Source organism: Rattus norvegicus, chromosome 6, assembly GCF_036323735.1.
Source record: "Rattus norvegicus strain BN/NHsdMcwi chromosome 6, GRCr8, whole genome shotgun sequence".
NCBI lineage: Eukaryota > Metazoa > Chordata > Mammalia > Rodentia > Muridae > Rattus > Rattus norvegicus.
In genome coordinates this window covers 128,940,645-128,954,034 of record NC_086024.1, presented here as the reverse complement: position 1 = coordinate 128,954,034, position 13,390 = coordinate 128,940,645, and the positions used below count along the sequence as shown (strand labels likewise).

Here is a 13,390-nt window from a genome sequence, read left to right as displayed (position 1 = left end):
CTTTGCCAAGAAGCAAAAGAAAGGCCTGAATAAGATGCAGGCCAACAATTAAAAGGCAGTGAGTGTATGCACAGAGGTCTTCAAGGCCCTTGTGAAGCCTCAGGCCAACAAGTCCAAGATGCCAAAGGGCCCCAGCTATAAACTCAGCCATCTGACTTTATCGCTCACCCCATGCTTTGGAGGAGGATTCGAAGCTAAATGGCCAAGGGTCATAGGCTCTGCCAAGCCAAGCCCAAGGTTCACACAAAAGCAGAGGCCAAAGCTCCAGCTAAGGCCCAGGCATCAGGTCCAGCTCAGGCTCCCAAAGGTGCCCAGGACCCTGTCAAGGCACCATAGAAAAGGTTCCTTTGAAGACAGACAGACTGCTGTCACACACCTACCTACACACTATTTGCAGATGACCAGTGTCCTACAGTGTTTTTACAAATAAAGTTGAGACAAGAAACAAAAAGGAAGAAGCAAGAGACTCCCAGCCCACCCAGAAGCTTAGCTTCCTGGAAGCCTCTTGTCATCAGAGCCTCCTCCATGCTGAGGCTCTGTTTTCTTCATTCCATGGCCCATCTGCCTTGGTGAATATCTTGGTTTGTTCATAAAACTGAGACCTCATCTTTTACTATATTAGCATTCATAAACACCCCAAACACGATTCTGAATTCATTCACACATTCATGCATTCATTCATTCACTGATGCTCTGCATCTAGATCTGATCTTTATGCATGAGGTAGGTGATGGGCCACAGAAGCTGGCCCTGAGTCTTGGGTCTAGGGGTTGGGGGTAGACACCTGGAGATCGTGGTGTTGTGGTACCTGCTGTGTAGCCAGAGTGGTGGCAAACCATCTGATGTCAAGATTCTTATCCAGTCCTTTTTCTCTTTGTGACTTGTTGGTAAGAGTTCACTGTGGACTATGCTTCCTCAAAGGTCCACAAATCTCTCTGAACTTGAGTTAAACCTGCCCTGTACCACGATGTCTAGTGAAAAGCTGCTCAGTTCTGCATTGAGCCCCCCTTAAAGGGACCATTCACAGCTAGCCATGTTAGCCTGCATCCTCTTGGCAGTATCTTGACAGACGCTTGCCCTACATCTGTTCTAGGGTTGTAGGTGTTACAGAGCTGATGTTAGAGGTTAATGCAAATGCAGGTAACTGGAGAGAAGAGAGCAGAGGCACAGAGCAGGAGCAGCTCTAGCAGGCTGCCCAGAGGAAGATCCTCCCAGCTGGGTAGTGAAGAGGAAGGAGAGCAGGGGTGCTTCAGAGGATGGGAGCTCACTCTGGGTGTTCACAGCTGGGGTGAGCCTGCAACCCTGTTCCTTCCTCCTTTGTGTGCTGCTGGAGAGCACGGTAGTTTTGAAACAGTATGTGTATGTCTCCTGTGTGTGTGTGTGTGTGTGTGTGTGTGTGTGTGTGTGTATGCATATGTATGTATGTATGTATGTATGTATGTATGTATGTATGTATGTACAGGAGAATTAGTTGCTGTAGGCTGTGTCCTGATCAGCTGGCTGGGCATCCAAGGGTCACATTCCCTTGAAGTGCTTGAAGTGAATCTTTTCTATGAACCTTCCAAGGAACTAAAAAGTCTCAAGGGTCAGCATGGCCCTGATACTGAGGTTTATCCACAGGGAGACAATGGGATGCTAGACTGCTACATATACAGAGGGTGAGCGGAGGCTACACCTGACTCAGTTTACACAGCACAAATATCCACATGACAGTAGTCCTGCCTTGCCCTTTCTTGGTACTTTTGGAACATGCTTAGTGTACAGGATGTGTGTCAAAACGAACTCCTTTGTGTATATGTGTGTGTGTGTGTGTGTTTCTATTTTTAATTTGGTATTATATTTATTTACACTTCAAATGTTATCCTCTTTTCCAGTTTGCGATTGGAAACACCCTATCCCATTTCCTCCTGCCTGCTTCAGTGAGGGTGATCCCTCAATCACATACCCACTCCAACCACATGGCCCTAGCATTCCCCTACACTGGGGAATTGAGCCTTCACATGACCAAAGTCCTTACTTCCCACTGATGTCAGATAAGGACATCTCCTGATACATATGCAGCTGGAGCCATGGGTACCCGCATGTGTATTCTAGGTATATACCCAAAATATCCACCAACATATAACAAGGACACATGTTCCATTATGTTTATAGCAGCCTTATTTATAATAGCCAGACCTGGAAAGAACCCAGACGTCCTTCAACAGAGAAAAGGATACAGCAAATATGATACATTTACACTATGGAATATTAATCTGCTGTTAAAGCAATGACTTTATGAAATTCTTAGGCAAATGGATGGAACTAGAGTATATCATCCTGAGTGAGGCAACCTAGGCACAAAAGAACACACATGGTATATACTCACTGATAAGTGGATATTAGGCCAAAAGCTTGGAATACCCAAGATATAATTCATAGATCACATGAAGCTTAAAAAGAAAGAAGACCAAAATGTACATACATAAGTCCTTTTTAGAACTGGAAACAAAATACTCTGCCCTGGGAGGGAATCCAGGTACAATGAGTGGATCAGATCCTGAAGGAAAGGCCATCCAGAGACTGCCCTACCTGAGGATCCATCCCATATGTAGCCACCAACCCTAGTCACTATACCTGATGCCAAGATGTGCTTGCCTGATATAGCTGTCCCCTGAGAAGCTCTGCCAGAGCCTCAGTGATACAGATGAGGATGCTTGTAGATAACCAATGGGCTGAGCACGAAGACGTCAATGCAGAAGTTAGAGAAAGGACTTAAGGAGATGAAGGGGTCTGCACCCAATAGGAAGAACAAAAATATCAACAAACCAGACAGACTAGAGCTCTCAGGGCCTAAACAACCAACCAAAACAAACTCTTATTTGCTGATCAATATACTCTTGAGCCTCAATTTCACTGCCTGCCTCTTCTCTGCTGCGGGATGACATGAAGGTCACATTTAGGGACGCATACATCCTCAGTCACTAGAAAATGCAGGAAGCCAACCTCTTCTGATTTCCCTTTCTGCCCAGCACATTGTGGACGAATGCTGCTCATTCCTGGGACTGACAAGATTTTATCGCTAGAGAGTTCATGGCTGTTAAACATGTCCTGCCTGCCCATCCCTGTGGGCTCAGGTGCTTTTAACACTGTGATGTCAGGGTGCATATCAGTCTAATGATGGAGGATGACCATCACACTCAGATGCTGAACACTTAGTTTGAACTTTAAGGAAGAGGATGAACCTTAACAACTGCATCCCTGCTCCTTCCTCAGCTGTCCAGGGGATCAGGGAAGGAGTGAAAGTGACCTGGCTGACTAAGGGCAGAGAGGAGTCTGTGAATCAGGTGTCCTGTTCTTCCTGCTCCTCCTGCCAGCAGCCCTAGGCAGTTGACCTGAGTCCCAGCAGCTTCAGTTATTTCTCTGGGAAACATGTGGGTTTTCTATAACAGGACTACATATGTCTTTTCTTTTATGTTCTGCTTGTAGCAACTCAAATTGCTCAAGTTCAAGGCCAAGTGTCCCTTGCTCAAGCCAAACCTGTGCAAGACTATAAGAACAGAACAACCTGATTTGTCCATTTCCAATTTATTGGAGATATATAAAAATAAATGTATAAATATATGTATGTATGTATAAATATGTTCAAAATGAAAATTTGTTGAAAAAGTATGTATTTACACACACAAATACATTTGTGTGTATGTATAATACATTCAAATACACATATTTACACAAGTTTATGTGTGTGCATTTGCAAATATATATACATACCTACAACACATACATATACATATAATATATATGTGTACACACACACATGCGCATTCACGAGATTGAACTCAGAGCCTGACATACTCAGAAAACACCCTACTACTGAGTCATCCTTGATCAGGTATATAATGTGTCTTTGTGTGTTTATGAATGTGTATGTGTGCTTCCATATGCCCTGCCTTCGTTTTCTGTTTTGTTTTGACACTGCACCTCACTAGGTTGCCCTACTGACCTTAAACTCACTCTCAGACATTTTCTCCTTGCCCCCAAAGGAGGAGGGGATGAGATGAATCTAATCACACTTTAATTTTTCCTCACAGTGAAAAGGCAAAGCCAGGGAACTGGCAAGGAGGGACTGCAGCTGGCCAAGTCCTCCCTAGGAGGCCTGGGAGTGAATCAGAGGAGCTCTGCTCCCCACTCCCAAGGCTCTGGTGGAGCCTGGTCTTTTGTCCCCATATCATGCTATGTTCCCATATCCCAATAACACACACACAAACTTCATATCCAGCACCTGGGTCTTTCCTCTGCTGCACAGTCCCTTCACATCCTTAAGCGCAGAGAGCCTCCTGCAGGGCTCATACATATTTCCTGTCTGGGCCCTTTATCCAGTGTCTACTTTCAAGCTATGTTAATCACTGCTCAACAGACTACCTGCCCATTAATTAGTCACCCTCCTTCCCACATAGCTCTTGATTATCGTTAGAACACCCTTTATATTCATGAATCCCTGTGTACTGGGTATTGTATGTCTATGTGTCACATCGCACGGACCCTATTATGTGCGGCTATTTCACTGTAAGCAGGTTGGCAGGCTCACACACTGGTTGGCATCTCTCTCGTTTGTCTAATGTAGTAATAGTGTGTGGCCTGAACAAACTCTGCTCATCCATTCACCTGTCTGTGGACACTTGAGTCACAGCCCTTTGCCAACTATGAAGAAACACGGGGGATGCTGGCTTCACTGCCTTGCTGTCCCTGCTTCCTGATGCTCTGAATACCTGTCTACAGTGCGATTGCTGCATCAACCTCTCCAAAGATGCTTTACCATTCTCCTCCACTTCTACTGCGGTACACCAAAGCTTTGGATTCTAGTCCTGCAACTACACACCACTTGGAAGGACAAGTTCAGGACATATGCCTGCATTTTGAATCAGTTCCTATGATGTAGCTGTGGGGGTTGCGGTAGTGTGAGGGTGAAAGTGGCAGCCAGGATGCTGATGGTTATTATAACCCTTTCTCCCTGTCCCATACTGCACATGACAGACATTCTCTGGTCATTGATGTATAGATAGGTGACATTGGCAATGACCTGTCAGATAGTTGGGGTAAAGCCTAAAGGTGACTATATGTCAGGGTTTCATTAGTCCTGGTGGGTCATAAGACTGAAGCAATTAAAGCAAGGCATATGGTATGCTTGACACCCCACCCCTCAGCGGCTTCCCTTTTTTAAATTTTAAGAAATGGATGATCAGCATGTAGAAACCACTGAGCGATGGAGGAAGTTCCCAGGCATTGAACCTCACTGAACAGCACTCTTTGCAGGCACCTATCTTTCCCCTCCACAGTCTGTCACCTCTATTGCACACTGGGTCTCTCAACTTCTTCACCAGGACAATATTTGATTGTCATTATGCATGCAAAACGTTAGCCCCCAAGGAATGAGGAGGAGTAAACCCTGATATCTGGGTTCCAGACTTTGTTAAGAGATAGACTAAGACTTTGGCTACAATTTTCAGACCCATTGCATGGGCATCATGAGATTTATTCAACCATGGGCTCCTTAGATACCCCATTAGAGGCCCAAATGGATGCAGGGATATAGGTGAATCAAGTCAAACTCATGGAGTGCATGTGGTGTCCAGCTCAGGGTCTTGACTGACAGTTAGGCACATTGTCACTGTGGTGGCACTTGTATGCTAACAATAGATTTCTCCCTTCTTCTCTCATCCCATGGTCCTATGTGTGGTCCTTCAGTGCTTACTGGGTCATAATCCTGTGTGTGCAATTCTCTGCTGACACAGGTCCATCTGTCACTGTGAGCTCTCAGGAGCCTTGAGGATCAGCTTTCTCAACCTGGAGAGACACCTTTCCCTCTGCCTGCCAGACTATGGCTATGTTTGCAGGCTCCCAGGATTCTCCACGGATACCCAGCAGTTCACACAAATGCACTCTGCCCTCTTCTCCTCCTCTATCTAGTTATCTGGCTTACCCCTTGAGCTGAATCACCCACTCTTCTCTCCAGATGTGTCCTGATGTTTCCTAAGGCTTGCCTCAATGACAATTCTCACCACCATTTCTCTACACTGTAGCCTCTCATGGTTACGTGTTCTAGACAGGAGCAGTGATTGACTCTTGCAAAGGTCCCCATGTCTTTGAGTCACAGGAAGTTATCACAGGGTCAGGTTCTTTTGTGCTGTGAGTGATGGTGATGCCCTTTTCCTAAACTGACCTCGCAGAGTCTTAGAAATGCCTCCAGTGCCCTTTGCTCCACACAGAACACCCTTCTGGTCTTCTGATCTCCATTTCTTCCTCCTCTGGCCTCAGGACAGAACGCCTCTCCTCATTCCATGTCTTTTTCTGTGTTCTCTGTGAGGTATCTGAAGTTTTCTTTTTTTCCTCCACCGGCCTATGACCACTGGGACATCTCATGATCAGACTTATGGTTTGGAGATGTTTGTCTCTGTAGGTAGCATCAGGAAACTTGGAATATCATAAATTCTAGCTGTGTGTCATAGGGAAATGACTAAGCTCTGGGCCACAGTTACCTCTTCCATGCTACCAATGATAGCATGTACCACAGAGGATCATCATAGGAATCACAGAATGTGAGTGACAATCTCTACTGCCCTGTTGTTACCAGAGGCTACCCTCTGCCAACAGGACTTGAATGAATTCTGCCACACTCAGCACAGTCACATGTTTATTGATCCTTTGCTAGTGCCCTTTCCTTTTGGGTGATGAAGTTGCAGGTGTACATCTGTCCTGTGCAGTTGGTCAGCCGGGAACATAGGGAAAGGCTACCACCCTTCCCTGAGTAGGAGATCTAGGAAGGGAGGAGCTAGTCAGACCCACATGCCCCATACAGCTTCGAGAGAGGGCTCCAACTGTGCAAGACGTGGGCCAAGACTGTAGAATCTGCAAGGGACAGTGGACAGCAATGCCCTGAGGACAAGAAAGGGTGAGGCAGAACAGGGCACCAAGTGGTCCCAGATGTTACAACTAGTCACAGGGCAGCAGCTTTCCTGTTTGGTCCACATGGTTTTGACTGTTAGCTTGTATAGTCAGAGGAATGTTGCAGAAGCTGAAGGCAAGCATAACTGGACCCTAAATTGAGACGGAGCCTACAGGCCAGCTCCCAGGCATTTGGATAGAGGCGGATTCAAGGGAGAGAGCAGGGAGATGGAAAAAACAACAGATTCCAGGTCCAGGAAACTGAGCTAGTGCAGCCAAGAGGAAAGGGAGTGTGATATCGAGCAGGCACAGGCTTCTCTGCATGAGGGGGCCACATACTTAGTGTTACTCTCAAGTCCAGTCATGCCAGAGCCAAGCAGAGCATGGAAGTCAAAATGAACACAGAGACCTACATACAGACTCAGTTCCCTTCTCTTGGGAAGAAGACCCCACACTCAACCCCCATATGGGAAGTTCTAGTCTTCCTTGGGATTTGTAACTTTAGCCATAAAGAGGGCAATATGAGTATTTGTGTCAGAAATAATCATTAAGAATGGCCTGTTGAAATACATTGTCACATAGTAGAATTTTGCACACATTGGGATTATTTTGACTCCAGTAGCAGCAGCTGCTTCTGTGCCTGTCTCAGTCACATCCAGCACAGCCTTGTGGACTACCTGTGGGGAGAGAAACACATTGCTCACTGGAGATCAGGGAGGGCAGGAGGGTAGTCTGGAGAAGATGGGGGTGCTTGCCTCATCTGCTGGTGGGTTTCCTCATTTCTACCATGAGTTCTAACCCTAGACTTCCCAAGTCTCTGCTCAGGGTCAGAAACAGTGTTGCCCTCCAGTCACTACAATAGGAGGAAACAAGTAGGCAATGACAAGCATTTCCCCACAGGCAGCCTCCCAGCAGCCCCATGGGGAATGGCCAGGGAGCTGCAGACAGTGCAGGATTCAGCATCCTCCTGCTCCAACCTTCTTGGGATATACATCAGCAATGCAGAGGACATGGCTGCACATTCCCAGACTGCCATGTCCTGCTGGAACACATGTGAACTCACAGCTCTGACTTGGCCCTAGATAGAACATTAGGCACTGCCATGCTGTATACCTAGAAGTATACAGTGAGAGTCTAAGGCATCTTCTTTCCTATTCCTAGGGCTTTCAGCACAACTGTCATAGATCCCTTGCTATTATCTTTATTGATGCTATTCTATGTCCTAGAGAAGTATTGTCCTAATACTGCAATGAAGAAGCTGAGGCTGGATGTGCCTTGCCCCTGTAGTGGATTGTGGGTGTCACCAGCAGTGCGGCACAGGTTGGCACTCATGCTGATCTCACACCAAGCCTAGGTACTTCCAAACCATGGGCTCCTTGGTGAGTTTCAGTCCAAGGGGTAAAGTAGGGACTTGCTGCATGAACTCAGCAGGATATCAAGGGTATGTTTAAGATCTCCTCACCATGATGGAAACAGAAATGTTACTGTTCTCACACATAGACCATCCCCACATGCCCACATGATTTTTGACATCCACATTTAAGACACAAGGCAAAGCACCTTGTGTTTCTTGTCTTACCTGAGAGACACTCAGGTCCTTGGCCCCTGTAATCCTACTCAGATCAGCTTGCTGGGAGAAGACTTCCCTAATGCCCAGCTCTGGAAGGATATCCCCCAGCCTCATGTCAGTGGAGATGGAGAATTTGGGCATGCGCAGCTCATCTATCCTCCTGAGAATAGAAAATAGCAATGTAAGAGTCCCAGGACTCCACGTACCTGTAAATTCATCATGTCCCTGGGGTTTCTCTCCACAGACAGTCCGGTCCCTGGGTTGAAGGTCTCTTCCACCCATGCCTAGACCACATGACTTTGCTCTTCCTAGGGCATTAACTATCCATCAGTGACTGAGAATTTGAACAGTAGACAGGCAACCTGACTTAGTCCTAGCTGTTCCTTGACTAAGAATGATTTCCTCCTAGTTCCACAAATGTGCTTCTATCCTGTCATGCTGACCCTCAGACATCACCTAATGAGCGTTCTATTTGACACAGCACACTGCATCGGGCTCCAGAGTTTCTAATCTTCTGACAATCCCCCTCTTGCCTCACCACTCCTTCCCTGTAAGTAATCAAGTAATGATTCATTGTATTTGCATTCTCATACTTTCCCTTCCTCAATTACAACAAAGCCCAGAAGGATAAAAATTCTGGGGCTTTAATCTCTGTTAGAGTCTGAGAATCTAATCCAAGGTTGGCACATAGTTTGTCTTCAAGTCACCATTTCCTCAATGTGGAATGAATGAGTGATTAGAGGATGAGATGACTTCACTGGGCACAACTGATTCTCAGAGCTCCTCTCCTGTCAGTCATAATTCCCTGTCTTACAAATCTTGACTCACTCAAGACTACATGTAATTTTCAGACTGTTAGAGAGGGAGGAAACCTCAGCTCCTTGTTTCATCTGGTTCTCATATTGTCACATACAGAAACCACAATGACATCAAACCTGAAACAACTGAGCAACCAGAGGGGAATTCAAGTCATTTCCACCTGTCCCCTGCTGACATGTTAACCATTACACTGGGTATAAAGGAGGCTCTGAGGTACAGGGACAGTGCAGTACAGAGATTAATGACATTTCTGGGCCTTAAGGACATGCACCTGGGCCTCAGAGTGTCCTTCCACCTCCTCAGGGTCTCTGGTTGCAAGCTGGCTTCAACCTGCTGCATTCTGCCCTGGTCAGGGAGGATAAACAGGGCGCTGGCATTTCCTGTGTACTTCAGCTCCAGCACAGAGCAGGAGAGCTCCTCATCCCGGAAGTAGGGTGTGGTCAACTTCTCAATTTTCATCATGGGCACCTTCACAGACTTCTTCTCATCCAAGTAGAACTCAGACTGAAATGTGTCATGGGGGTCAAAGGGCATCTTCCATTTGCCTAAATGTGAAGCAAATCGTAAGACTGTCACAGCACCACAGAGACCACACCTGCAACCCGGATAATAGTGCACCTTTAACAGCACTATTTCCCCTTTTTGTTTTCATAATCAGGACTGGAAAAACTTTGGGAGATACAGAACTATGTTGAGAAGTGATCCACAGGTTTGGTTTGAAAGGACAACCTCTAAATCTCAGCCTGGTGAATTCAGCTTCTGAAAAACAGGTGTGTGAGAAAGAGATGAGAGTGAAAATGGTGAAACTGGAGTCTGGAGAGAGTTTGCGATCCTGTTGTCCTCAGGGGGAAGAATGTCTAGAAGGCATTGGAAAACAGGAAGAGACTGAGTCCTCCCTCACTGAGATCTGTTGATGGTGCTCCTCGGTATTAACAACTTTAATGGAAGGCAGAACTGAGCCAAGTGTGAGCTTAGGGTGAAGCTACTAGTACTGCATTCAGACTTGGATTACCAGGAATACATTGACAGTAGGTTAAATAAGACATGGGTAACTACTAATCACTATCAAGATTTTTAGAGAGGTAAGTTGTATGTGTAATAGATTAGGCACATCTATCTCCAAGGTGTAAAACAGCTGCTTTACAATGGCCAGTATAAAGGATGCCAGTTATCCTCTCCCTCCACTTCCCAGGCAGTGACCACCCTCACCTTTAAAGTAAATGTAATTCACAAGCACCATAGATGTCTTCTTGTCTAGGACTGAGATCAGTTCCTTGATCTTCCCCTGGGTCTGTTTCCTCACATAGTCATTGATGAGCTTTTTGGCCTCATGAGGCTGCTGGAAGTCAGTGGAGAAGGCCTCAGCCTGATACAGAGCCCTTGCCTTCTCCTGGAATTCTGCCAGGATCTGCAGGTGTTTTTTAATAAACAGGGCACTGCCTGTGCTGATCTGTACCTGGTCCCCTGGCAGATTGAGCCTCTGTAGGAGGTGCTCATAGCCCTGGTGGATCTCTGCCTCAGGGGTCTCTGTGAGATTGAACTTGAGACCTTCTAGAATTTCCTTCAGGGTGTTGTTCTTTGCTCCTAGGGACAGGAGGACTAAGGCAGTGGAGATGCTGAAAGAGGAGAAGACAATATTTTTATCTGGATTCTTCAAAACCAGCTCCTTGTAGAGGCTGAAGGCAAAGTCAGTGTTGCAGGAGGACAATGTTGAACTGTCCACTTGTATCTTGTTGTCTTGGCCTTTCTGGACTGCAGTGTCCCTTCCCAACTTGCCATCTGGGCAGCCAAGGTCAGCAGGGGAGATTCCAGCCATTACCTTTTTCTCCTGTGCGAAAGAAAAGATCCTTTAATCTGTTACAGCCAGGCCTGGCCATCTCCTAGTTCTCCCATCTGGCCTGTACTGTATCCATGCTGTGCTGTACTTGTTGCCTTTGTGACCATCATGGGAGATGCTCTGGCTTCTCTAATGCCAGTAACATGTGGCCTGTTTCCTTGACCAATGGAGAAACTGCTGTTGCTGTAGCCATTTTCCTAATAGAGAATCATTATCCAGAGAAATAAAGAGACTTGCCAGGGTCACAGTCAAAAGAAGAAAAGAATGTGGTGTTGAGCACAAGACTATGTTATCTAAGTATCTCCTTTCCTTTTTTTAGATCTGCATAAGGACTCACTAGGAGACAGGAACCATCTTACCTTTGCAGCTGAGCAACAACACATCATCACCATCCTTTAGTTTGGACCCAGGGAAGGAATCTTGGGCCAGATTGGTAGAACAGGGCCCATATCAACTTCCAGCTGACTTGTCTTAGATATCTCATGGCACTATGCTAAATTCAGAGAATGTTTCTGGGAGTGAGGGAGTCAATTGAGAGGAAGCACTGTAGACATCTGGCTCAGTGCCAGACCCTTGGGACCTCTGAGAACAGGGACTAATTAAAAGGACCAGTGGTGGAAGGTTTTTTTCACTCAAACCAAGGTACAACATGGTGGTTTGTACCTCAGGTCTGAATAGATATTTTGTGGGAAGAAAACTAAGTGGAGTCTGAATCTCTCATACCTGGACCATATTTTATACTGGCAGTGTGTTTGTTTGCGTGGTGTTGCCCCAACCAGCAAGCAGAGGGGTAGACATCTCTGGGCAAGCTGTAGAGCAGCCCCAATTACATAATTAGCATCTTATTAATTAGCACAATTAGCATAATTAGCATTCTTATCATCAATATGGGAGTGGACATGGAAACTGTCCAAAGTGGCATCTTCTCCATACACACCTGGAGTGGGAGCCACACGGTCCCTAACACGGTACATCTGATAGCTTGTGATCTTCCTAAACACAGGCGCTCCCCTCAGCCTCTGTCTACATTGTAGGTGGGATCAGAGGAAATGAGGCAGGAGGATGCGACAAGGAGGGAATAGGATGACGAAGCCAAAGGGAAGATGGAGAGAAAGGAGACTGGAAAAGTATAGTATTGTGTTGCGCAGGGGAGGCAGGTGTTAGAGCTTTGCCTCCAGTCCCCAGGGCAGTGACATTTCTCCGGAGGGGCCAGAGGCTTCTGCCACCTTCACCCTCTGTCAGACTGATGCAACAATTTCTTGGGAAAAGTATGGAATAATAGCATGGAATAATATTTTATTTCAAGATGATTTCCACAGGAAATAGGCCAGTCTGTTTGTGGAGTAGTAGAAATTCCTCAGAGGCTGAGAAATTGTCTTATCCTCCTGCCTAGGAGAGATTGTAACTCTTCTTCCCCCTCTGTGGGATTTACAGGGGCAGTGGGGTTCCTGAGCCTAAGGCTTCGTCAGTCTGATGTGAGCATGACAGTGATGCCACCTCTCCCAGAGGGACTCTGCAAAAGTCCTGCCCCCCACCTGGTTCCTACATTAGTACCTGAATTTGCAAGGTCTCAGTATGGACCTATGGAGGGTCAGAAGGAACAGGCTCCACTCACTTTCCAAGATCATAGCCCATGGCAACTGCAACTTCCATAGCCACGAAAACCCAGATAAGGGGGAGGATTTTCATGCTGCAGAAATGTCTCTGGATTCTAAACTAGTGCGCAGATATAACTCCTCACTGCACCCAAACCAAAAGGTCTGGTCATAGACAATACCAGAAGTCCTGGGAAGTCTCCTTCTTGTGTCCCCAGAGAAAGACATCAGGGCATTACCTGCAGAGCTGAAGGCAGCTGCCAGCTTCTGTGATAGCCGACTCCAGGTGTTCAGGATGGCTGCTTCTTGGTCTGTTGTTCTCCCCAGTGCATGCTGATGTCTATTTATCCCCACCAAAGCCTCCTCCCCTTCTTAGGAAATGCTGGTCCAGACAAGCTGTGCTCTGTGCTCAGACTGGAAACTGACACATAGATGGTTTCCAGAAACAAGGACTTACAGGCTTTAGCTTGCAGAACCATTCCCTGCTGGGAAAACCCCTGTGTTCTACATAACACACCCACTGGATGTTCTGCTGTGGCTTCTGCTTCTCTATTTGTTCAAAGAATAGTGTGGAACAGAGATGGTGTAGTCAAGGCAAAAAGACAGGGCACAAACCCTGACCATGAGTCACCAGGAAGGTTGAAG

The 13,390-nt window shown here is 46.4% G+C and overlaps 1 protein-coding gene across 1 annotated transcript; it reads right to left on the bottom strand.

The window, feature by feature from the left end:
* Positions 1 to 6,656: 6,656 nt before the first annotated feature.
* Positions 6,657 to 13,135, bottom strand: Serpina3a (serine (or cysteine) peptidase inhibitor, clade A, member 3A). The gene is made up of 5 exons (XM_006240519.5): positions 12,985 to 13,135; positions 10,523 to 11,141; positions 9,585 to 9,858; positions 8,504 to 8,654; positions 6,657 to 7,601 (listed from the first exon to the last, which is right to left on the bottom strand). Exons 2-5 carry the CDS (start codon positions 11,127 to 11,129, stop codon positions 7,401 to 7,403), a joined length of 1,233 nt encoding a protein of 410 aa, XP_006240581.2. The 5' UTR covers positions 11,130 to 11,141; positions 12,985 to 13,135; the 3' UTR covers positions 6,657 to 7,400.
* Between the last annotated feature and the right edge of the window lie 255 nt (positions 13,136 to 13,390).

Coding starts and splice junctions, on each gene's coding strand:
- Serpina3a (XM_006240519.5), bottom strand. CDS start 11,129: ATGGCTGGAATCTCCCCTGCTGACCTTGGCTGCCCAGATGGCAAGTTG. Junction 9,859..10,522: donor GAATTACATTTACTTTAAAG/GTGAGGGTGGTC, acceptor CTTCACATTTAG/GCAAATGGAAGATGCCCTTT. Junction 7,602..8,503: donor AGGACCTGAGTGTCTCTCAG/GTAAGACAAGAA, acceptor CTCTCCCCACAG/GTAGTCCACAAGGCTGTGCT.